This window comes from Protopterus annectens, chromosome 1.part1, assembly GCF_019279795.1.
Source record: "Protopterus annectens isolate FY-2018-M chromosome 1.part1, PAN1.0, whole genome shotgun sequence".
Lineage (NCBI taxonomy): Eukaryota > Metazoa > Chordata > Ceratodontiformes > Protopteridae > Protopterus > Protopterus annectens.
This window is the reverse complement of record NC_056726.1, coordinates 528,873,675-528,900,818: the sequence shown is the minus strand read 5'-3', so window position 1 is coordinate 528,900,818 and position 27,144 is coordinate 528,873,675. Positions and strand designations below refer to the sequence as shown.

Below are 27,144 nucleotides of genomic sequence, written 5' to 3'. Positions count from 1 at the left end.
ACACGCACGCAGACACACACAGACACGCACGCAGACACACACAGACACACACACGCACGCAGACACACACATGCGTGGTGCGCACACACTCATGACACCTAGCCTTTGACCATCACGTGTGTGTGGTAGTGAGGAAATCATTCTGTGTTGTGCAACTTATAAACAAAGGTATGGCATCTAGGTCCAAGGAGTTCATTGCTCCACTGTATTCAGCATTCATCAGACCTATCATTGAGTACATTGCCCTCTCTGGTATGTACCTAACCAGGCACATTCCAGCAGTTGGAACATCCACAGAAGTTCTTCACTAAAAATACAGGACATAAATAATATGTCCTGTGCAGACTCCCTCAAAGCCCTATCCCTGTATTCTGTCTGTTACAGGCTTTTGAGGGGTGTTATATGCCTGGCATACAAGGAATTTTCCAGGACCTCCACCAGTGGACTTCCTGCATATCCACAAAACAAACAGCACCAGAATTATTTCTAATTACTTAAACCTTGCCTGTGATATAAATAGGACCTGCTGGAGAGACATGTATACCAGAAACTACCCTTTTTCTGAAACAGGATTCCCACCCATGTGAAGAAGAGTTCTTCTGTAACCCAATTCAAGTGTAACTTGGACAGTTGGATAGGGAACAGAAAATTCATCCCTGGTTTGGTGCTTATGTCTCTAATGGACACAGGGTAAATGGTTAATCTACCAGGCCTCTGTTTGTAAATGTTTAATTTCGCAAGACCCTGCTTACACTTACCAAGGGTATCTGAGTCAGGTTTGAGATGCATGGCTAGGTTTAAAAAGGCCTTTGTGGTCACTAGCCTAGTACACACCAATGAACCCATTCCAGAATCCCAAACAGGAAGAGGGTTTTACTCTGGAATGTTTCTGGTTCCCAGAAAACAGTGGTCATGGAGACCAGTTATAGAACTCTCCATTCTCAGCATGTTTATAAAGGTTCCTTTTTCTGGATGCTTTCCTTCCAGACTCTGTTTCCTGTCTTACCTGCACAGGTCTTTCTGGTCTCCCTAGACTTAAAGGGCACCTGTCTTCATATTCTCATTCATCCCATCTTCAGGAAGTTTTTACGTTTCTCTGTTTCTTCCTCTTATTTTCAGTTCTCTGCTTTGCCCTTTGATCTTTCTATGGCCCCAGTGGTGTTTGTCAAATGTCTGGCCTCTGTCATAGCCTTTTGCAGGCTTCGGGGAATCCAGATATTCACATATCTGAATGACCTGCTACTTCAGGCTCTCTGTCAGTCCTGGCTTCTGCTGGGTCAGGATCTGCACTTCATGCTATTTCTGCACAGTCTGGGATTCACCATCAATTTCAAAAGGTCAGCTTTGACTCCTTCTCAAGACTATTTTTCTGGGTTGCAGAATCCAAATCATTCCAATGTTGGCTTGTCTTCTCTCTCCCAAGGTTCTCTTTCTCTCTCTGATGACCTACTTCCACTCCGTTTCCCATTTCTCTCATTCCTGCAAGGTAATTTGTCAGAGCCTTGGGGTTCATGGCATCTGCAATTCCCATGCATCCCTTTGCCAAGCTTCACATGAGGAAGCTTCAGTGGTATCTAAAGACAGTTTGGCTCCAGCATTGCCACACACTGGAGTTTCCAGTTCACCTACTACCTTGTCTCAAACTTGAGTTTCATTGTTGGATTCAGCAGATCTCCCTCAGTGTAGGCCTGCCTTTTCAGACTCCTACCCCTACTCATAAGCTGTTCACAGACTCTTCCTGTCTCGAGTGGAGAGCCTCTTCCAACAGTCTGAAGGTTCAGGGTCTATGGCCCCTTCATCAGAGGTCAGACCACATCAGCATAAGAGATGAGAGTGCTCATTCATGTTTTATAGGCCTTCCATTCTCTTTGGTCTCCAGGCCCTTTGAATGTGTTTACAGACAACGCCACAGTCATGTGGTACTTCAACAGACGGGGACACAAGGTTTTGTCATCTTTGCAGGCTAGTCCTTTAGACCTGGGACTTTGGTATCTGCCATAAGGTAACCCTTCAGCAGTCTACATCCCTTCAGTACACAACATTGTGGCAGACTCCTTGAGCAGATCCGTGACACAACCTCACAAATGGGGCAGAGAGGTGTTTCTGGACATAATAAATATGTGGAGTATTCAAGTGGATCTTTTTGCTTCCCCTCTGAGCAGGCAACTTCCTCATTTCTGTTAGAGTCCCACTTCCTCTGACTTGGAAGGTGGGCTCCATGTCCTTTTCTTGTAAGGGAATATTTCTATGCTTGCCCTTCTCTTACCTTGCTTCCCAGGGTCCTGCATAATGTCAGGAAGGACTCCCTCAGAATCTTGCTGGTGATTCTCTTCTGACCCAGACAGCCCTGGCTCCCACCTCTCTTTCACCTGACTGGAGGCATTCAGCACAAGTTACCTAATTGGATAGATCCTCTCACACAAGGCAAGGGGTTTCTCATTCACCCTCACTTGTGCACTCTTCATTTGACGCTTTGATGCTACTTTTTTTTTTTTTTTTTTTTAAGTACATGTTTAAGGTTCTGCAGGAGGCCAGGAAACCCAGTACCAGAAAATTCTGTATGGCTAAATGGAAGACATTTTCTGATTCTTGTCTCGAGCATGACCAGGATTTCTTCTCAGTGGGGGGTCCCTTTAGTCCTTTCTTTCTTGTGTCAACTGCTCCATGCAGGCCTAGCACATTTTTCTGTTAAAGTTCACTTGTCAGTAATCTCTTCTGGTCTGCCCTTGAACCCACACTTAGCCTCTCATTTTGAGTTTAAAGGTGTCTTTCATATCAGGCTTCCAAGACAACCTTGAGACCTCAGTTTTGTCCTTGAAACATTTATTGGGCTACTTTTGAGCCCACTGCTGCCTTGCAGCATTGCACCTGGAAAACTGTTTTGTTGGTCGCTCTTACTTCAGCCAAGAAAGTTTCTGATCTCCAGGCTGTAAAGGCAGGTATACCCCCACCCCCCAAGGGAGAAGGGTATCTCTGCATACTAACTTTTCTTTTATGCCCAAGGTGGTCAGTGTTAATCAGTCTTTCCTTTTTCCTTCTCTGTAATCTGCTATTGAGAAGGTGGCTTCCTATTGAAATGTCAGCACTCTGAATGCTGGCTGCTGACGAGCCAAAAAAAAAAGACCAAAAACACAGGAGAAGAGCAAATCTCTAAAATTGCTCTTCTCCTTTAAACTTTTTGCAGCAGGGGGCAACCTCTGAGATCGGCATACCTCTGAGAAAAGGGAATATTTCAGAATGTCATTTCTGTCTTAGAATATTCTAAGTCCATTCTTTTGGCCATTCAGTTTCCATACTTCAGGACTCACTCTAATGGGTCCCAATATTTTAAGTGGTTACTGAGAAGGTTCTTCGTGTCTTGGATCTACAAGAGCAACTCTGGTATTATTTAGGTAAGACAAAGGCTATTTGCAAATTTGAGTAGCTTTTTGTTTCTTTTCACACCAGGACATTGGGTTTGGCGGTGTCTAAGCAAACCATCTCCTCCTGGATTTCTAAGGCCACTGCTTATTGTTGTTTTCATGGTAAACAGCCTTCTCTTCATTTTGAGATCATTTTGTGAGGGCAGTAGCCTCTTCTGAGTTTTCTTTAAAGGTTTTGGATACTAGCACCATCCTTGAACCTGCTACTTGGTCCTGTCTCCATACCTGTATTAAACATTACAAATTAGACATCATTTCCAGAGCTAGGGCAGGATTTGCCAGGGCTTTCCTTCATGGGTTTGTGAGGGTTCCTGTTTGCCTTCCTCCTCCCATCCTTTACAGTAGTTTAGGTAATCTCCTACATATGATGACTACTGCAACAGTGCTAAGAAAAAACATAGTACAGTTATGTAAAATCTTACCATAACAGTAAATGTTCTTCCGTATCGATGTTGCAATGTTCAGTCACTCCTTCCTGCATCCTTTTCTCTCTCTCTTCTTTTGGGAACAGTTTGTTGGCTGAGGGTCTTTGCATTCTTGCCCTATTTCTCTTTAGTCCACCCCCCCTGTACATGTTCTCCTTTCTCTTGGAGGAGCTCTAGTTCTCTTGGGGCACTTTATTTCTCAGTATTGACAGTACATACATCTCCTTTATGCCCTACACCTGCATGGGGAGCATACGCCTGATGTAAAACGTTGAAATGCTTTGGTATACTAGGCAGATGTTGGGCTATCTTTGGCCGAACATCCCACATATGATGACTACTGAAGCAGTGAAAAGGACATCAACTGTAATGGTAAGATGTTCTTTGTGAATACCAGACTCTTGGGATTTCTGCGTCGGATGCTGTCACTTCTTCCATGACGTCAGGTCGTCAGGGGTATAAAACATGCAGCCGACGCCATTACATTATTTTTTCTTGCCGTGCGGGAGCCCGAAGCTGAAGCAGTTCGCAAGTGCCAGCCGGCCACTACCTGAAATTTTTGTTTTTTCCAGTTTCAAACCTGAAGTCTTCTAAAGCTAAGTACCCCATTGGGGTCCTTTTTTCTTGCTCTAACCCATGTCAGAAAAAGTTAACAATTGTCTTGCCTGTTCTTACTGCATCACTTGTTTAGGCCCAGACCACAACGTTCCTCGCTGTCTGTTTTGTGCCTTAACGCCTAAACTATTCATCGTCGGGCTGTCCTTGTTGCTAAATTCTTTCGCTCTCGTTCTCCGTATTCCAAAATGGCTTCGACTACTGATCTTCCGAAAAAAACGTAAGGATAAAGACAGACCGCATAGGTCCAAAACTGCTGACGACGCTTCCGTTAAGTTAGTCGCCAGTCCACCGGTACTCAGTGAGGCACTTTCGCAATCCCTGATGCCCGCTTCTACAGATTCGCAAGCCTCTCCTGAGACACATTTGGAGTCTGGTATGCCACGGGATGCTTCGACTATGGAACCTGCGGATGTCTCTACCTTGGATGGGTCCGGAGCCACTGTGCAGGCACCGGCTTCTGAGGGTGTATTCAGACCTTCCAGTGTTCGTATTAAACCGACTGCTTCGTTTCTGACTAAATCTACTGAGTTTCTCAGGCCCAGAGTTTGCACTACGCCTAGGAAACAGACGACCAAAGAGCATTCTCAATCTCCCATGCCACAGAAACAAATGCTTAGAATGGCTGAAGACCTTATTACTTATTAGGGGAAGCCACCCTTCCCCCTCTGAAAGACAAAGAATTGATTTTCCTTCTGATTCTACAGACCCATGAGTCTGATGACTCTGATCCCTCTGATTACCGAGACATGCCCTTATCTACCTATGAGGATTCAGATACAGAGGATTCCATTCCCTCTGCCTCCCCTAAAGAGGACTTTTCTTTCGGTGAAACCTTGCATACCTTAAGCATTTCCACTGGGAATGCCAGGATTAACCACAGTCCAAAAAGAGACTCTGAGAATTTTTAGACTTGCCTCAGCACAGACCTCTAGCTATACCCTCTGTCCTGGATATTGTAGATGATGTCTTCTTCATGGAATCCAGTCTTGCCCCTGATACTTTACCACCAGCTCGTAGAAAGCCTGACAGGTACTGCAGAGTACCTGACTCTCACAAAATTCTCTCTAAAAATCACACTGCGGATCGAGAGACCATTTCCCAGGGACGTAAAGGTATTAAGGCTACTGCAGCCAAAAACCCTACCCCTTTGGACAGGGATTCTAGGGCTTTAGACGGGGTAAGAAAGTATATACCTCTGCAACTCTTGCCATCAGGGCTTTAAATTGCTAGTTTCACATGTTGAAGTGCCAGCAGCATATTATGGAACAACTACTTTCTTTCGGCTTTTCCCGGTTAGGCGTCGCCACAGCGGAACTCTGGTCTGCTAATGATTGGCAGTAGATTTTGATGTGCTGGCTTGTCGGGCCTAACGCACAACCTTCAACGAAGGCACACCCATTCACACGTCACCACACAGAAGACGCTCTGAGAATCGAATGGGCTGCAGCATATTATGGAACTAATTAAACAAAAAATGTTGTTGATTCTTGATTGTACAGAAAATAAATATTTACAAGTGTTAATGCATTCTACAAACCAAGTTAGTAAACATACTTTGCAGTGTGGTATTGATGCCTTAGAAGCATCTTGCAGGGCTGCTGTCACTGGGTCTGTACTGAGAAGGCCTGCTTGGCTGAAGGAACAAATCTTGCCAGACCATGTCAAAGCAAAATTACTAAATGCTCCATTAAACCAAGAATGTTTGTTTGGCACAAAAGCAGAAATAGTTCTTAAAAAGATGGAGGAAAAAGCTAAATCTGTGCAAACTGTTAAAAGATTTCATACAGGTACAGCCACCTAGATTCAGTAGGCATTGGCCTTCTAAAAACTCCCAAACCTTCACAGTCCAAGCCCAGGGTCAACAGACCACAAAGATTACAGTCTCAGGGTAGGCAGGGATCTAAACAATGGAGTGCTCCCACCTCAAAACAGGGAGTGGTAAGCCATCCCATTATGGAAAAAGTTCACAATGACTCTTCTATCATCCTTCCCAGCCATGCCTAAGTACTTGCGCCCCTAGGAGGAAAACTCACCCTGCATGCAAAAAACTGAAGTACATTATCCAGGACCAGTGGGTCCTAAACATTGTATCCCAGGGATACAGATTCTACTTCCACTCTCTGCCAACCCCAAGCGGGTTTCCAGACCTTCTTCCAAACCAGTGGGCAGAGGCTCAAAAGCAAGTACTTTCTCTTCTCAGTATCAGAGCTATTCACCCTGTTCCATTAGAGCAAAGGGGACAGGGTTTCTACTCCATAATGTTCCTGGTGCCCAGAAAAGAGAACTCTTGGCACCCTATCCTGGATCTGTCAACTCTCAATACCTCCCTGGTGGTACCAAAATTCAAAATGCTTACACTCCAGCAGCTGCTTCCTATGCTAGCCAACGACTCCTGGCTGGTCACCCTAGACTTAAAAGAAGCTTATCTGTACATCCCCATAAGGGAATTTTGCAGGAAATGTCTACAATTCAGGGCAGGCTCTCTGCACTTCCCTTTGGCTTATCTACTGCTCCCAGGGTATTCACAAAGTGCATGGCTCTAGCCATTGCATACTGCAAGCAGAGAAATATTCAAATTTACCCATACTTGGACGGTTGCCTGATTCAGGCAGACAGTCAGGAATTGCTACTTCAGCACCTGACGTTTGTAAAGAGACTCCTAACTTCTCTGGGGTATACCATCAATGAAAAGAATTCACATCTGGTACTCAGCCAAAAGATTGTATTCCTGGGAACAGGCTTGAACACAATTTCCCAGATGGCATTCCTCACCTCAGAAAAGCAGGTTTATTTGGCAAATTACTTCAAACTACTGACCTCCAAAACCCAGCTATCTGCAAGAAAAAACTGCAAGCCCTAGGGTTCATGGCCTCATGCATTCTACTAATTCCATATGCAAGACTACATATGAGGAAACTTCAATAGTATTTAAAAAGTCTCTGGTGTCAACATTGTCAGGACCTGGAAACACTGATTCTTATCATTCCTTGTCTTAGGACGGAGTTCCTTTGGTGGGCAGAGGCTTGCAACCACAACAAGGGACTCCCTTTCACTCAACCCCTCACCGCCCAAACCCTGACAAAAGATGCATCAGACTATGCATGGGGGGCTCACATGGCAGGCAAATGCATTCAAGGCAAATGGAGCCCTGGACAAATTCACCTGCATATCAATTAAAACGAAATGTTAGCTGTACAGAATGCACCGACAGCCTTCAAATACCTTATCCTTCCAGGACAACTCTTGATAAAGACAGGCGACACAACAGTTGTGGTAAATAAAATCATTCCTACCCATTCTGCAGGTTAGCCATGGCCCTGTGGAACACAGCCTTGAGCAATCAAGTGCACCTGCAAGCTCAATTCCTGCCAGGCAAACAAAATTCACTGGGAGAAGACTTAAGGAGAAATCTACTGGACCCACACGAGTGGAAACTGTAACCCAACTCATTCAAACTTCTAATCCACAGGTGGGGGACACCAGAGGTGGACCTCTTTGTTTCCCCCCAAAATCATCAATTGAGCAAATTTTGCACCAAAAATCCCCACAGCCAAGCATGGAAAGTGGATGCCCTATCCTTTACATGGGAAAATCTCTCTATACCTTTCCCCCTCTACTCCTCCTCTCAAAAGTACTACTTAGGATCAAACAGGACAGGCCAAGGACAATCCTTATTGCACCAGACTGGCCACGCCAGCTCTGGTGCCCACTCCTATGCAGTCTGACAGCAGTGCCACCCTGGCACCTACATCAGACCCCCTCTCTGCTGTCCCAGCAGGAGGGACAGATTTGGCACCCACAGCTGCAAACCCTGAACCTTGCAGCCTGGCTTATTCCCTGAATTACACCATCAGCAACCCTCAGCAAAGAGTGCTGGATGTCATCCTTTAGGCCAGGAGGCCTAGTACTAGGAAATCCTATTCAGAAAAATGGAAAAGATACTGTTCTTAGAGCCAGTCTCAAGAAAAGGACACAGCTGTGCCCTCAAATCGTAGATTACCTAGCAGAGCTACTTCACAAAAGCCTATCCTTTCTCATCAATTAAGATTCATGCCTCTGCCATCTCGGCTCATTACAATACTGAGCCACCCCTCTTCTCTTACCCTCTGATCAAACAGTTCCTGAGAAGAGCTAACAATTTAAGACCCCCGAGGAGAGCTCCCACTCCTGCCTGGGACCTTAACTTTCTACTAGAGAAGCTCACGTTTCCCCCTTTTGAGCCTGCTGCTACAGCAGAGTTAAAATTCCCCTCTTGGAAAACAGCCTTACGTCTAGCCATCACTTCAGCAAGAAGAGTGTCTGAGTTACAGGCTCTTATGGCTGTGGAACCCTTCATTATTTTCCATGCGGACAGGGTTTCCCTCAGGACTAACCCATCATTTATGCCCAAGGTGGTATCCAGTGTGACTTTAAACCAATCCATCCATCCATTTACCAACCTTTTTCCCTAATCCTCAGAATAAAGGGGAAAGGATCCTGCACTCCTTGGATGTGCACAGACAGCTCAGGTTCTACCTTGACCAGGACTAAGCCTGTCAGAAAAACTGACCAGCTGCTAGTCAGCTTTGCTACAGGGGCAGAGGGCAAGGCCATTTCAAAGCAAACCATTTCCAAATGGATAGCACACTGCATCCATTTCTGCTACAAACACCATGGAAAACCTATCCCACAGGGGATAAAAGCTCATTCCACTAGGGCTACCTCTACAGCATTTCTCAGGGGAGTACCTACCAGGGACATCTTGGAAGCTGCAATGTGGAGTTCTGTACACACCTTCACCAAGCATTACTCCTTACCTGGCTTTTCTAAATCCAGAGCTGGATTTTCCACAGCAGTCTTGCAAGGCCTGCTAGTCAGCCCTAATACTTCTTGACTGCCTCCACTCTTCCTCAGCTTTGGGAATCAACTAAAGTGTGATGACTGCAACAGTTAATACACTTGAACATCTACATTTGTAGTAAGTGTACACAACTGTACTATTTTACACCACTGCACTTTGTTATAATTATGTCCCAGAGTGCATCTCTAGGTGTAATAGAGTTTAAACAGAAGTTACAAGGTTGTTGGAGGAACAAAGTGATGAATAAATGAAATTGTTCCAAAAAAGGGGGAGGGGTCAGGAACTTGCTTTTAGGTTTGCAATACAGTAGTCTAACCCCAGCAAGGATTACAGGAATTCACACCCAAGTAAGAGAGGGGACACATTATTTTAGTGTTATTCTGTCGGAAGTAGCTAATTAGTTCACTGTATGCAGTGTGGGTTTGTAAAACTACATACTCCTCCTAGTATGATATAGGTGCAAATGGTATAGCCGTATCACGCACTTGCATATGGTGGTAAGTAGGTGTGTAGAGCCTTGGCAACTGAACTTGTGAAGAAATTATGGGCTGTGAGTGCACTTTGTTGGTGAATTTTAGAAAAAGACGTCCAGGGAAAATTTACTGCATCAGATGATGTAAGCGTTTCCCCTGCAAGTCACTGAATCTTGGTATGTTTCAGTGATGTACATCTTTCCTATAGTACTGGCAACTGACAGCAACAGTAATTTTAGCAATTGATAAGGAAATGTAGTTGTCGTTTGTCATCCATTAATAGTTATGAGCTCCAAAGTGCAAGCAATTATGGAAAAATCAAATAGTAAGAATATTTCAGGTAGTCCTACAAATTTGTCTTCTTTTAAGGTACATAAAGGTTAATGTGTCGTTTGTTTGATCCTGATTTTAAAATATAAATATTCTTTTTTTAGCTGGAATTTTCTCCGCAGACTTTGTGCTGCTATGGCAAACAGCTTTGCACTATCCCTCGAGATGCCACTTATTATAGTTACCAAAACAGGTAAGAAATAAAAACTTACAATCTTTGGCAGCTGAAGAACCTTATTAATGAGGAGGATTGCTATTATCCTGTTTTTCTGAAATGAACTTTGTTTCTTGTACAGAGATGCATAGCAAACAACAATGTAGTTAACACTTAATTTGCTCAACTCCCCTTTCCATATAATTTTCACTGTACAATAGTGTTTAATCTAGAATGAGTCCCTGTTTGAGCATGAGGAAGTAGCTCACTGTTGTCTCTTGCATACATTTTTCCAGTTTTTAAATTATTCTCACTGTCTTGTTTTATTGTGAGGACAGAAAAAGAAATAGTTTGAGGATATATGAAATGAACATTTGTTAATGTAATTTCTTATATAAACATAGTATGTGTCCCTTTAAGTAAAAATGTATAATTAAGCTTTGTTTTAGTTTGTGATAGCATTAAGACACTTGTGATATCTCAGCTGAACATCGTGAAATGATTTTGGGATTTTTTTAAAACCACACTTTTTCAGTGGCAGGCAGAATAATATGGGAGATACCCATTTTAAATTCTAATTTTCCAAATTACTGTAGTAAAACATCATAAAATGAGTGGCATACTGATGTCATGGCTAGCCAAGCTTTGTTGTAATGTAGACATCAGGCTCAAATGCCACAGAGCTTGGAGCAGCTGTTCACCTTCTAGTTTTAGTTTATAATGGTCTGTCTGTGTTTTGTGGGGGTAGGGGAGTGGGAGTTAGAGTTAGGAGTTATCATTACAGCTATTGTTAGAGAGTTAGGAGTCTCATAAAAGTAGTTTGTAGAAATTCTTTTTTTCATGCAATAACATTGGAAGTTTGTCAGTATTGAATTAATGGAGATTACATAGTTCACTGTGCACACATTGCTGCTTGCCTTGGAAGTATTGGATTTCTGAGTGTCATCAGACTAAAACTAAGCTCCATCTGTCACCCAGGTGTTCTGTCCTTCAGCTGTGTTGCACATTAGAAAGCCACTTCCCTTGTAAACATTTACCGCAGTTACTCAGCCAATGTTTAGACCATCTAGCTGAACATTGCACAGGTCTCAGGTGATAGTACATATGCTATGCTTATTTCTCTGCTGTGGATCTTTACGTATCTGCTGTTGACTTCTATTTCTTGCTGTGTTATCAATGCACTTTTTGAAATTTGACACCTTCTATGTTTTTAACAATGTTACACTTCTGGGCAGGCCAATAAAGATGTTTTTTTTGTGTGTGTGTGTGGGGGTCCTTTACAAGACACCTGGGTGCCTGCCTTCCTGTTTGTGCTTATCCAACTGAATATGAAATGTCTAGAACCTTGAAAAATCACATGAGGTGAACTAGATGCTGCAGAAAGCAGAAAAAAGCATGTTTTACTCTGCAGTTTACTGTGTTTTGTCGTGATCTTATTGGGAGATATTTGATTTCAGTTTCTTCAAAAATTGACTTTCTATAGTGACCTGCCTTTGAAATCATAAAAATAAATGACAAACACTGGAGCTAGGACTACTCTGTTCAGTCTTTGGCACAGTGTGCTTCCTATGTGTTTTAGTATCTGTTCCTCCTTTTATTGTTATATTCACCTCATATTAATAATTGTGTGCGTGCGCGCGCAGGCCTGTTCTTATTTGCCACAATGCTGTTTTATTTAGTTTATTTGCAGACCATTTCGTTCTTCCTCTCCCAGAAAGTCTACCACATTGTTATTGTGTATAGATGAATGTATGCATTACATTGTCTCCTCAGCACCTTCTGTGATTAACTTGTCATCCCTGCCTTCTGTTGAACTTGCATAAAGTGTAGTTTTTAGCAGTGCTACTTCACCATACTTGATTCTGTATATCAGCTCCTGGCTGGTGTGCCTTCTGTGTGAAATCAACCTATTCCTCTCATAACCTAGAGACATTCTTTATAGGTTAATTGCTGTCTACATTTCTGTATTTATGTGTGTATGCTCTGCAATGGACTGTTGTCCTGTCCGGGGTTGGTTTTCTCCCTTGTACCCAGTATTTGCAGAATTGGTTGCTGATGGCTTCCCAGTGGCCCCGAACAGGATAAACTAGGTGTCAGAGAGTGAATTAATAAACTCACTCCTTACCTGTTAGGCTCTTCAGAGATCTTTTTTTCTAAATGCTGTACTTGCTGGCAAGTTTCTTGTTGTTGAGCAGTTAAGGGTGGTTGAGTGAAAAGGTCTGCAATGCTCTTTTTAATTAAGTTGCATTTTCAAAATGATGTATGGTCAAGAACCAATCTTTGGGCTCACGTACAGAGTGGTGAAGGACAATTGTGCTAGCAATGTTTGCTCTGAAGGACCTGTTGAAGATTTGAGCATTCCGTGCAAGACAGCTATAATCGTGTTTATCTGAAAAGTTCAGTCATTATTAGAAGGCATGAAACAAAAAATGCTGCTGCTTAAATCTGGAAATGCAGTCTTCCTGGTTGTGCTAGTTAGCATTAGTTGTATGATAGTGGTGCTATGACAAAATAAAAAATCGTGTTTGTCATGTTGCAAACTGTAACTAGTGTTATTTTATGTGGTTCATTTTGAAGTCTTAGGGTTTTGCTGATGCAGTCCTCAGAAAAGTGAGAGTGTTGAGTGTCCGGGTAAATTTGATAGATAATGGTTATTCTGGTCTTTTGGAAAAATGAGCCTTTTTTCTATCGACAGGATAGGCCTAGCCTGTTTTCTGTTATACTAGTGCCTTTTATTGCCTTCAGTTTTGCTGAGAAGCATGTCATTTCTTTCCATAGGTTCCACCCTCAATTTGCATAGTCTTCTCTGTCAGGAGTTACAGTTTTGTACACCTGCCACTTTAACATTTTATGTTAATTAATTGGCAAATGTAAGGAAATACCAAGGGGAATCCTCAGACAGGCTAAAGATATGATTTTGGATGTCCCTAGTGAAACAGCTGTGCAGCAACAACTGGGATACTGTTAGGGTGCCATACATATACAAGATTGCAGCTTCTGCCAGAAGATTTAAAAGAACCACTTGTAGATGTGCTCTTGTCTGTTCTTTGGACCATCTTTCCAAAAGGTTAGTAGTGAAAAATTGCAAAATGAAGTTGAAATATGTGGGACAGTGACCATTTTTATTGGAAGAAGACAAGGGTAAGGCAGATCAAGCAAAGAAATACTTTCAAAGAGGGAACTTGCTTGGAGAAATAGAGTAAGCAAAAAGCAGCAGCAAGGCAGGGGGAAGAGTGATGAATGTTCTCTCCCAGGATCATCTAGGCAAGTATAGACTGCCTACAGTCATCACACTCTGTGCCTTTTTTCCTTCTTCTCTTGTGGCTGTCAGATTAACTCCCTTCAAAGAAAATTGGTTGTACCTGACAAACCAATAGGTGTATAAGGAGCATTAATCTTGCAGGCTTAAAAGTTACACTTCAGAGCTGTTCTATCATTTGTGGGCATGCCCCCCCCCCCCCAGTCCCTTGGGATTAGACATTTCTTTAGCCCTAGAGGTACTCAAGTAGTTTATCACCTCTGATGTGGTGGTGACGTTTTCTGTGAGAAGAGGCTGTGGTCATTATTTCAGACTCTTCCCCTTTCCATAGAAGGATAGGCCTTGGATGCCTGATCTTGCTGTTTTCAGACTGAGTAAATCTTTAAAAATAGCAAAGTTCTGAATGCTTACCTTGCAAGCCTTACTTCCATTGCTGTTTCTGAGAGCCCTTTTAGTCACCCTGGACCTAAATGTCATGTCTATGTATCTGTATTCAAAGGAACTACTGAGAAGTCTTTTTGCAGCACACATTTCCAGATGTTCTTCGTGTTTCACTGTTGCACTCATCCCACTTGGCTTATCCTGCCAGGCGCAGCCCTCAGTCAGCTCGAATATCACAGGCTTAGTATTTCTGCGTCGGTTGCTGTTGCTCCAGGACTGACATCAGGTCATTAACGGTATAAAACAGGCAGCCAACGCCATTACGTCAGTCTTTCTTGCCAAGGAGCCCGAAGCAGAAGCAGTTCTCATGAGTGCCGGTCGGCCGCTACCTGAATTTTCGTTTCTGAAATTGAAGTTGAAGTCTTTTAAAGCTAAGTACCCCATTGAGAATCCTTTTCTATTGCTCTAACCGATGTCAGAAAAAGTTAACAATTGTCTCGCCTCTGGAATGCAAATACCACACCGAGATTTCCATTCTTACTGCGTCACCTGTTTAGGCCCAGACCACAACGTTCCTCACTGCTGGTTTTGTGCTTTGTTCAACACCAGAACTATAAGTCGTCGGGCCCTTATCATAGCTAAATATTTTCACTCTTGATCTTCGTATTCCGAAATGGCTTCGTAACCCATCCGACTGCCGATCTTCCGATAAAACGCAAGTATAAAGACAGAGACAGACTGTACAGGTCCAAAACTGCCGATGATGCTTCTGTTAAGCTATTCGCCAGTTTGCTGGTACTCAGTGAGGTGCTTTCGCAGCCCCTGATGCCCGCTTCTGTGGATTTGCTGGCCACTACCGAGACCCGTTCTGAGTCCGGTATGCAACGAGACTCTTCTTTGACTACGGAACCTGTGTATGTCTGTACCTTGGATGGATCCGGAGCCGCTGTGCAAGTACCGGCTTCTGAGGAAGTTCTTTGCACTACCGATGTTCGACACAAACTGACGTCTTCTTTCACGTCTTCAGTTCTTTTTAAAACTACCAGGTTTCTAAGGCGCAGCGTATGAACTACGCCTAAATAACCGATGACACAACCTCAAGAAGCTGCTTCACTGCCTCAATCTCAGATACTTAAAATGGTGGAAGACCTTATCAGGCTGATTAGGGAAAGCCAGCCTACCCCTGCTAAAAGGAAAAGAGTCTTGTCCCCAGCAGCTTTATCTGACCAAGAGTCCGACGACTCTGAAGTTTCTGATTATAAAGACATGCCATTATCTGCTTATGAGGATTCAGATGCAGAGGAATCCATTCCTTCTGTCCCTGGTGAAATCTTACATACGTTGAGAGAGCATTTCCACTGGGGATGCCAGGATTATCCTCAGTCCAAAAAGAGACTCTGGGAATTTTTTAGATTTACCACAGTACAGACCCTATACTATTCCTCCTGTTATGGATGTTGTGGGTGATGTTTTTATTGAATCCAGTCTAACTCCTGATACTCTACCACCTGCTCCCAGGAAACCTGACGGGTACTACAGAGTCCCTGACTCACACAAATTTATTTTCAAAAATCCTACTGCTGACCCAGAGGTCATCTCCCAAGAACCTAAAGGAATAAAAGCAACCACACAGGGTGGGAGGCTGGCATAATGGTTAAGGTGTTTGCCTTACAGACGTAAGGTACAGAGTTTGATTCTCACAGGGGGTAATTGGCTAGGCTTATAATTGCCCACAAGAGCAGTTAGCCTAGTACTAACATACATACATACATATATATATATATATATATATATATATATATATATATATATATATATGAACAGCTAAGAATCCCACCTCTTCGGACAGGGATTCCAGCTTTAGACATATGGGGTAAAAAAGTATACATCTCTGCAACTCTTGCCATTAGAGCATTATGTTGTCAGTTCCACATGCTGAAGTACCAGAAACATACTGTGGAACTTATTAAACAGAAATTATCTACCATCCCTGACTGTGCAGAAAATAAAGAATTACAGGAGCCTATGCATTCTGCAAGCCAAGTTAGTAAGTGTACCCTGCAGTGTGGGTTTGACGCCCTAGAAGCATCCTGCAGGGCAGCAGTCACAGGTTCTGTACTTAGAAGGCATGCTTGGCTTAAGGAACAGACCTTGCCAGACCATGTCTAATCAAAATTATTGGACGCACCTCTGAACAAAGACAGTCTGTTTGGCACCAAAGCAGAAGAGGTTTTAAAAAAGATGGAAGAAAAAGCCAAGTCTGTGCAGACAGTCAAAGATTTTTTGTAAGTGCAGCCTCCAAGATTCAGTAGGCATTACCCCAAAAACATTGGTCCTTTCCAGCCCCCTCAAGGCCACCTCAAACTAGACCTAGGGGAAACAGACCCCCCCCCAGACTATAGTCTCAGGGTATGCAGAGATCTAAGCAGTGGAGTACCTCCACTTCTAAAACTGGGAGTGCTAAGCCCCACCCCCTTGTGGAAAGAATTCACAATGATTTTTCAACTCCTCCCCTCACCTCTGCCCAATTGCTCTTGCCCCTAGGAGGAAAACTTGCCCACCATGCAAAAAACTGGACCTCCATCACCAACGATCGATGGGTCCTCAACATAGTATCCCAGGGGTACAAATTTTATTTCCATACACTGCCAACCCCAAAAGGGTTCCCAGACCTTCCTCCAAACCAGTGGGCAGAGGCACAAAACCAAGTTCAGTCCCTGCTCTCCATAAGGGCAATTCAGCCTGTTTCTGCAGAACAGATAGGCCAAGGTTTTTATTCCAGACTTTTCCTGGTACCCAGAAAAGAGGGCACCTGGCGCCCAATCTTAGATCTATCCATTCTGAACACCTTCCTGGTGGTACCAAAATTAAAAATGCATACCCTACAGCAGCTTTTCCCTATGCTGTCCAAAGATGCCTGGTTAGCCACCCTAGACCTACGGGTCTATCTGCACATTCCAGTCAGGGACTCCTGCAGGGAATATCTACGTTTCAGGGCAGGATCCATGCATTATCAGATGTTCTTCGTGTTTCACTGTTGCAGTCATCACATTTGGGTTATCTGCTTGCAATAGCCCTCAGTCGGCCTAATTATCAAAGTCTTGGGTCTTGCGTCGGTTGCGGTCTCATCTTCCATAACGTCAGGTAGCCAGGGGTATAAAGCATGCAGACGACGCCATTACATCAGTCTTTCTTGCTATGCGGTACCCAAAGCAGAAGCAGTTCACAAGTGCCGGTCGGCCGACTCCTGGAATTTTCGTTTTCGAGCTTCAGAACCGAAGTCTTCAACTAAAGCTAAGTACCCCATTAGGGAACGTTTTTATTGCTGTAAACCGATGTCAGTCATCATCATCTTCTTTCAGCTGTTCCCGTTAGGGGTCGCCACAGCAGATCACCTGTTTCCATTTCTTCCTGTCCTCTGTATCTTGCTCTGTCACACCAACCACCTGCATGTCCTCTCACCACATCCATAAACCTTATCTTAGGCCTTCCTCTTTTCCTGTTACCTGGTAGCTTAATCCTTAGCATCTTTTTCCCAATATACTCAGCATCCCTCTTCAGCATGTGTCCAAACCAACGTAATCTTGCCTCTCTGGCTTTGTCTCCAAACCTTCCAACCTGGGCTGACCCTCTAATATACTTATTCCTAATCCTGTCCACCCTCGTCACACCCAATGCAAATCTTAACATCTTTAATTCTGCCACATCCAGCTCAAACTCCTGCCTTTTTGTCAATGCCACTGTCTACAACCCATATAACATAGCTGATCTCACTACCCTCTTGTAGACCTTCCCTTTCACTCTTACAGGTACTTGTCTGTCACAAGTCACTCCTAACACTCTTCTCCACCCACTCCATCCTGCCTGTACGCTCTTCTTCACCTCTCTTCCACACTCACCGTTACTCTGAACTATTGACCCCAAGTATTTAAACTCATCCACCTTCACCACCTCTACGCCTTGCATCCTCACCATTCCTCTATCCTCCCTCTCATTCACACACACATATTCTGTCTTAGTCCTGCTGACCTTCATTCCCCTTCTCTCTAGAGCATATCTCCATCTCTCCAGAGTCTCCTCCACCTGTTCCCTATTCTCACTACAGATCACAATGTCATCTGCAAACATCATAGTCCACGGGGAGTCCTGTCTGATCTCATCTGTCAACCTGTCCATCACCATTGCAAATAAGAAAGGGCTCAGAGCTGATCCTTGATGTAACCCCACCTCCACCTTAAACGCATCCGTCACTTCCACTGCAGACCTCACCGCTGTCACACTACCCTCGTGCATATCCTGTACCACTCTTACATACTTTTCTGACACTCCTGACTTCCTCCTACAATACCACAACTCCTCTCTAGGCACCCTGTCATATACTTTCTCTAAGTCTACAAAAAAACACAATGCAACTCCCTCCGACATTCTCTGTACTTCATCAACACTCTAAGAGCAAAGAATCGCATCTGTAGTGCTCTTTCCTGGCATGAAACCATACTGCTGATCACTAATCATCACGTCCCTTCTTAACCTTGCTTCTACTACTCTTCCCCATAACTTCATGCTGTGACTGATCAATTTAATCTCTCTGTAAACTGATGTCAGTCTTCTTCTTCTTCTTTCGGCTTTTCCCGGTTAGGGGTTGCCACAGCGGATCACCTTGTCCGCACATTGATTGGCAGTGGAGTTTTACGGTGTCGAGTTGCCAGCCCAGTGCCCAACCTTCCACAGAAGGCACACACACACACACACGCACACCTAGGGCCAATTTAGAGTGTCCAATCCACCTACAGCATGTCTTTGGGATGTGGGAGGAAACCGGAGCACCTGGAGGAAACCCATGCGACCACAGGGAGGACATGCAAACTCCACACGGAAGGCACCCCAGCCGAGGATCGAACCGGAGAACCTCTTGCTGTGAGGCGGCAATGCTAACCACCACACCACCGTGGCCACCCTGTAAACTGATGTCAGTAAAAGTCAATAATTGTATTTCTTGTGGAAAGCAAATACCTCATAAAGATTTTCATTCGTACCTTTTTCCTTGCCTAGGCCCTGACCCCAACGTACCTCGCTGTCGGTTTTGTGCCTTAGTTAAACAACAAACTGTTCGTCGTTGGTATAGTTATGCTTCTAAATATTTTGATACTCTGTTTAATTACCCATATATGGCTTCGGTAAGCCACCTAACTACTGACACACTGAAAAAATGCAAAGATAAAAACAGAGACAGACCGCCTAGGTCCAAAGCTGCCGACGACGCTTCTCCTAAGCTAGTCACCATTTCATTGGTACTCAGTGAGGCGCATTCGCAGCCCCTGATACCCGCTACTGGAGATTCGCAGGCGTCTACTGAGACCCATTCGAAGTCCGGTATGCCGCGAGATGCTTCAACTGTGGAACCTGCGGATTTTCCATTACCTTGGATGGGTCCGGAGCAGCTATGCAGGCACCGGCTTCTGAGGGCGTATTCAGGCCTACTGACTTGCATATTAAACCAACGCCATGTTCTTCTTCAAGGCCTAAAACTCGATCCATGCCTAGAAAACCGACGCCCAGACCGCATGGTCAGGCCTCTATGCTTAAAAAAACAAATGATAAGAATGGCTGAAGACCTTATTACTTTAATCAGGGGAAGCCAACCTTCCCCCTCTAAGAGACCTAGAACTGAATTTTCTTATGATTCTTCTGATCAGGATTCTGAGCTTTGTTTTCTCTGATGACCAGGATTTATCCTTATCTACCTATGAGGATTCTGATGCAGAGAACTGTATTCCCTCTGCTTCCCCTCCAGAAGATTTCTCTTTTGGTGAAACCTTGCATGCTCTTAGGGAGCATTTTTGCTGGGAAAGCCAGGATTACTCTGATTCTAAAAAGAGGCTTAGGGATTTCTTACTCCTGTCTGAACATAGGGCTTTAGCTATCCCCCCTGTACTGGACATTGTTGATGATGCCTTTTCGGAATCTGGCTTTGCCCGTGACTCCTTACCTCCTGCTCCCAGAAAACCAGATAGATATTACAGGGTTCCTGACTCTCACAAATACCTTTTTAAAAATCCTACTGTGGATCCTGAGACCATTTCACAGGGACCAAAGGGCATTAAGGCTAATACTGCCAAAAATCCTACTCCCTCTAATAGAGATTCCAGGGCGGTGGATAGATGGGATAAGAAGGTATACACTTCTGCAACCTTGGCCATTAGGGTCTTAAACTGCCAGTTTCATAAGTTAAAGTATCAACAGCATATTATTGGATTGCTTAAACAGAAAAATGATGCTGATTCCTGACTCTGCTGAAAATAAGGATTTACAGGATTTAATGCATTCTGCTGAACAAGTTGGAAAACATACTTTACAATGTGATTTTGATTCACTAGAGGCATCTTGCAGGGCTGCTGTCACTGGGTTTGTACTTAGAAGACATGCTTGGCTTAAGAAGCAGTCTTTGCCAGATCATGTTAAAGCTAAATTGTTGGATGCTCCCTTAAACCAGGACCGCCTGTTTGGCAACAAAGCAGAAGTAGTACTTAAAAAGATGGAGGAAAAAGTTAAATCTGTACAAACTGTTAAAGATTTCCTGCAAGTTCAGCCTCCAAGATTTAGTAGACATTGGCCCTCTAAGAAGTGGTCCTTTCCTGTCTCTTCCAAGCCTTCTCAGTCCAAACCCAGAACCAGCAGAACACCCAGGCTCCAGTCCCAAGGTACGCACAGGACTAAGCAGTGGGGGGGGGGGGGGATTCCACTTCCAAAGCAGGGAGTGGTAAGACTCCTCCCTATGGTAAACTGTCTCAATGACTTAACTTTAAAACTTCCAAGCCCTTCGCAACTGACTGCTCCTTTAGGGGAAAGATTACTCTGCAGGCAAAAAACTGGGAACTCATTACCCAGGACAAATAGGTTTTAAATTCTGTTTCCCAAGGATACAGATTCCACTTCCACACTTTACCAACCCCAAACGGTTGGCCAGATTACCCCCAAATCATTGGGCAGAGGCTCAAAAGCAACTTCTCTCTCTTTTAAGTATAAGGGCTATTCAGACTGTCCCAGAAGAGGAAAGGGGGCAAGGTTTCTACTCCAGGCTTTTCCTGGTGCCCAGAAAAGACGACAACTGGCGTCCTATCCTGGATCTCTCTATCCTAAATACTTTTTTGGTGATCCCAAAATTCAAGATGCTAACTCTTCACCAGTTCCTTCCTATGCTAGGCAAGGGTGCTTGGTTGGCAACACTGGATTTAAAGGAAGCCTACCTGCACATCCCAGTCAGGGAATCTTGCAGAAGATGCCTACGCTTCAAAGCAGGCTACATGCACTATCAGTTCTCTGCACTGCCCTTTGGCTTATCAATTTCGCCCAGGGTATTCACAAAGTGCCTAGCTCCAGTCATTGCATTTAGCAGGCAAATAAATTTCAAATATACCGATACCTGGACGATTGTCTAATTCAGACAGAAAACCAGGACATACTTTTGTATCACCTGGCGTTTGTACAAAAGGTGCTAACTTCTCTAGGGTACACCATAAACTAAAAGAAATCACATCTTGTACCCTGCCAACAAATTGTATTCCTGGGAGCAAGCTTAAACACAACTTCCCAGATGGCTTTTCTCACGCCAGAGAAACAAGTTCATTTAACAGCTTACTTCAAACTAATGGCCACAAAGACCCTGCTGTCTGCAAGACAAGTACTGCAAGCCTTGGGGTTCATGGCCTCCTGCAGTCTGCTAATTTCATATGCAAGACTGCATATGAGGAAACTGCAGTGGTATCTAAAAAGCCTATGGTGTCAACATTCTCAGGACCTAGAAGCAATGATTCCCATCATACCTTGCCTACAGTTAGAGTTCCTTTGGTGGGCAGAGGCCAGCCACCAGAACACGGGACTGCTATTCACTCTACCCCCTGCCGCCCAAACCCTAACAACAGACACATCAGGCTATGCATGTGGGCCTCACTTGGCAGGGAAGTGCATTCAGGGCAAATGGAACCCAAGTCAAATGAACCTGCATACAAGTCAAAAAGAAATGTTAGCTGTACAGAATCCTCTGACAGCCTTCAAGGACCACATTCTTCCAGGACAATTAATGGTAAAGATAGACAACACAACTGTTATGTGGTACATAAACAAACAGGGGAGAACCCACTCATACCCTCTCTGCAGACTAGCCATGGCTCTGTGGAACACAGCCTTGCGCTACCAAGTGCACCTACAGGCTGAATTCCTGCCAGGAAAGATAAATACACTGGCAGACGAACTAAGCAGAAATCTCATGGACCCACACAAGTGGAAACTGGAAACAGTGACATTGAACATGTTGATAAGCAAATGGGGGAGCCCAGATATAGACTTGTTTGCCTCCCCCAGAACTACCAATTGGACAAATTCTGCACAAGGACTCCCCACAAACAAGCTTTGAAGTGGATGCCCTGTCCTTCACCTGGAAAAATCTGTCTCTCTATGCCTTTCCTCTTCTGCTTCTCCTCTCCTCTCCAAGGTACTACTAAAGATCAAACAGTACAAACCAAGGATTATTCTGATTGCACCAGACTGGCCACGCCAACACTGGGTACCCCCTGTTGCGCAGTGTGTCACTGCTGCCACCATGGCACCTGCCTCAGACCCCTACCCTGCTGTCACAGCAGGAGGGCCAGATCTGCACCCTCAGCTTCAAACCCTGAACCTTGCAGCCTGGCTAATTACCTAATCTCTCCGTTACCATCCCTCAGTAAACAAGTGTTGGATGTCATTCTGGAGGCAAGGAGGGCCTAGTACTAGAAAATCTTATGCTGAAAAATGGAAAAGATTCTACTCCTGGAACCAAACTCGGGGGATGGGCACAGCAGCGCCCAGTTTACCTCAGATTCTTCAGTACTTAACTGAGATGCTTCACAAGGGCCTTTCCTTTTCCTCCATCAAAATTCATGCCTCAGCCATTTCAGCTCATTACAACACAGAACCGCCCCTCTTCTCTCATCCACTGCTCAAGCAGTTCCTCAGAGGGGCCAAAAACGTAGACCACCCAGGAGAGCCCCTACTCCAGCCTGGGACCTTAACTTTGTCTTGGAAAAACTTACTCTACCACCCTTTGAGCCAGCTGCAAGTGCAGAATTGAAATTCCTTTCTTGGAAAACAGCCTTTCTTTTAGCCATCACTTCAGCAAGAAGGGTGTCTGAATTACAGTCCCTTATGGCAGTGGAGCCTTTCATCATCTTTCATGCGGCCAGGGTGTCTTTCAAGACCAATCCTTCCTTCATGCCCAAGGTGGTATCCAGTGTGGCTCTTAGTCAGTCCATTCATTTGCCAACCTTCTTTCCTAATGCACAGAACAAAGGGGAACGTATACTGCACTCCTTAGATGTGCACAGACAACTTAGATTTTACTTGGACAGGACGAAACCTCTCAGGAAATCTTAACAGCTGCTGATGGCATTTGCTGCAGGGGCAGAGGGGAAGGCTATTTCAAAACAAACCATTTGTAAATGGATAGGCCATTGCATTAATTTCTGCTATAAGCACCATGGAAAACCTATCCCACAAGATAAAACCACATTCAACCAGGGCTGCATCTACCTCTACAGCCTTTTTCAGAGGTGTCCCTACCAGGGACATCCTAGAAGCTGCTACCTGGAGTTGTGTACATACTTTCACCAAGCATTAACATTTGCCAATTTTCTCTAAATCCAGAGCTAGCTTTGCCACTGCAGTCTTGCAGGGCCTTATAGCTGGTCCTAATGCTAATTCCTCCCTCCCATCCTTAGCTTTGGGAATCTACCCAAATGTGATGACTGCAACAGTGAAACACGAAGGACATAGTACAGTTGTGTACACTTACCATAAGTGTAGATGTTCAAGTGTATTCACTGTTGCAATCCTAGTTACCCTCCCTCCAGCCCCCTGACTTCTATTGGCTATACCTCTATTTTTTGCTTATTATGTTTAAAGCTTTTTGGTGTATTTGCTTTTTTGTTGGAGGTGTAACTTTGTATATATAATTGCTTCCCATTATTTTGGCACCTGACATCTGGGGCAAGAAAAACTGATGTAGTGGCATCAGCTGCATGCTTTATACCCCTGACTACCTGATGTCATGGAAGATGAGACAGCAACTGATGCAGGACCCAAGACTTTGATAATCAGGGCGACTGAGGGCTATTGCAAGCAGATAACCCAAATGTGATGACTGCAACAGTGAATACACTCGAACGTCTACATTTATGGTAAGTGTACGCAACTGTACTTTCTCTGCACTACCTTTTGGCTTATCCACTGCTCCGAGAGTTTTCACAAAATCCCTGTCTCCAACCATTGCCTGTTGCAGACAGAGAAATATTCAAATGTACCCCTACTTCGACGATTGCCTGGTTCAGGCAGACAGTCAGGAAAAGCTGTTGCAGAACCTGACATTTGTAAAGGACCTTCTAACCTCCGTGGGGTGCACTATCAGTGAAAAGAAATCCAAACTAGTCCCCAGTCAAAATATTTTATTCCTTGGAGCAAGGTTGGAAACAGTATCCCAGATGGCATTCCTTACTCCAGAAAAACAAGCCTGTCTGACAGCTTTTTTCTCTCAAATGGCCACCAGAATCCAGTTATCCACAAGGAAAATCCTGCAAGCTGCAGGGTTTGGCCTCCTGTATTCTACTAATTCCATATATCAGACTACATATGAGGAAACTTCAGTGGTACTTAAAAAGTCTTTGGTGCCAACACTCTCAGGACCTGGAAACTATCAAACCTATGATACCTTGTCTAAGGAAAGAGTTCCTTGGTGGGTAGCAGCATGCAACCACAACACGGGACTTCCCTTTACACAACCCCACACCCTAACCATAGACGCAGCAGACTATGCTTGGGGTGTACATCTGGATGGCAGGTGCATTCAGGGCCACTGGAACCCAAATTCATCTGCACATCAACCAAAAGGAGATGCTAGCTGTTCAGCACGCTCTGACAGCTTTCAGATCCCTCCTCTCTCCTGGGCCTCTACTAATCAAAACCGACAACACCACAGTGATGTGGTACATCAACAAGCAGGGAGGAACCCACTGTTACCCACTCTGCAGGCTAGCCGTGATCCATTGGAACACGGCCTCAGCCGTGCATATTCACCTGCAAGCTCAATTCCTGCCAGGCAACCAAAACTCTCTGGCAAACAACTTAAGCAGAAATCTCCTAGACCCACACAAGTGGCAATTAAACCACAACAATTTCAGTCTTGTGACCCAATAATGGGGAACACCGATGGTGGATCTATTTGCCTCCCCCCTACAACCACCAGCTCAGCAAATTCTGCACCAGGGAACCTCACAGCAAGGTCTGGAAAGTGGATGCCCTATCCTTCCAGTGGCAAACCTCTACCTCTTCTTACAAGAGTATTACTAAAGATAAAGAAGAAAGACCAAGGGCAATCCTGATTGCCCCAGACTGGCCACGCCAACACCGGTACCCACTACTGCGCAGTCTGTCACCGTTGCCTCCATGGCACCTCCCCCAGCTCCCAACTCTCCTGACTCAGCAGGAGGGAGAGTTCTTGCATCCGCAGTTGCAGACCCTGAACCTTGCAGCCTGGCTTATTCCTGGACTTCTCCTCTAGTGGCCAGTCTAAGCAAGCAGGTACTGGATGTCATACGTGAAGCCAGATGACCCAGTACTAGAAAATCCTATGCTGACAAGTGGATCCAGCACAGCCCTCCTTACCTCTCATCCTGGATTACCTGGCAGACCTACTCCACAGGGACCTATCTTTCTCTTCCATTAAAATCCATGCCTCTGCCATCTCTGCTCATTACAGCACTGAGCCACCTCTCTTCTCACATCCTCTCATCAGGCAGTTCCTGAGAGGGGCTAACAACTTAAGGCCATCAAGAAGAGCCCCTACCCCTGCTTGGGACCTTAACTTTGTGTTGGAAAAGCTCACACAACCCCCCCCCCCCTTTGAGCCTGCAGCGTCAGCAAGGTTAAAATTCCTCTCTTGGAAAACAGCCTTGCTTCTGGCCATCACTTCAGCTAGAAGAGTGTCTGAGCTACAAGCACTTATGGCTGTGGAACACTTCATCATTCTTCCTGCTGACAGGGTCTCCTTCAGGACTAACCCAACTTTCATGTCTAAAGTGGTGTCCAGTGTGGCTCTCAACTAATCTATCCATTTGCCCACCTTTTTCCCTGCTCCTCAAAATAAGGCGGAAAGAATCCTGGACTCTTTAGATGTGCACAGACAGCTCAGATTCTACCTTGGTAGGACCAAGCCCTTTAGGAAATCTGACCAGTTACTAGTCAGCTTTGCACCAGGGGCAGAGGTCAAGGCCATATCAGAACAAGCCATCACCAAATGGGTAATGCACTGTATCCATTTCTGTTACAAACACCATGGGAAACCACCCCCTCAGGGCTCAGAACACATTCCTCTAGGACAACTTCAACCTCTACAGCCTTTCTTAGAGTAGTCCCCCTACCAGGGACATTCTTCATACCTTCACCAAGCATTACCACCTGCCTATATTTTCCAAATCCAGGGTGGGCTTTGCAAACACAGTCCTGCAGGGTATACTAGCCATCCCCAACTCTTCTTCACTGCCTCCACCCATTCTTCAGCTTTGGGAATCAACCCAAGTGTGACGACTGCAACAGTGAAACACGAAGAACATAGTGCTTAGGTTGGTACTAGACTGTCGGTCCTAGACTGTCGGTCCTAGGGCCTCTACAAGCCTAGCCATAACAGTTCCCTGAGTAATTCTTCCCACAGTATTTACTTCCCTGGACCCCTGTCTAGCAGGGTGACTAACGTGATCCCCGGGGTGAATTTCCTATGTCCCATCCAATCATCAAGGTTCCTTTTGAAGACTGCCAAAGAGCCGCTCTGCTTGACATGTATGGGCAGCCTATTCCAGAGTCTGGGGAGTCTCTGGGTCAGGAACCTATCCCTCCAGCATGTTTTTTCATTGTGATGACAAGGTTTAGATCCCTGGAGCATGCGTCTCCGAGGGATTGGGATTTTCTTCAAGTATAACATGTCCAACAGCTCTGGGTTTGACATGGCCTTGTATGATGAGCAGAGATCGCCTCCGAGTAGACGATATGTGACAGAGTATAGGTGGAGTTTTTTTTTAGACGGTCAGCATAGGTACACTTACTATAAATGTAGATGTTTGAATGTATTCACTGTTACAGTCCTGGTTTCCCACCCTCCAGCCCCCTTGTCTCTCTCTCTCTCACTCTCTCTTTTCCTTACATGGCTATTGGTATTTA

At 44.7% G+C, this 27,144-nt stretch overlaps 1 protein-coding gene across 2 annotated transcripts in view; it reads left to right on the top strand.

The window, feature by feature from the left end:
• EP300 (E1A binding protein p300) overlaps positions 1-27,144 on the top strand; it is a 1,713,356-nt gene that overhangs the window by 1,245,699 nt on the left and 440,513 nt on the right. For both annotated transcript variants that reach the window (XM_044076495.1, XM_044076487.1), the window contains exon 19: positions 10,213-10,301. In XM_044076495.1, the coding sequence (XP_043932430.1) occupies positions 10,213-10,301 (89 nt within the window). The remainder of the gene's footprint in view (positions 1-10,212; positions 10,302-27,144) is intronic.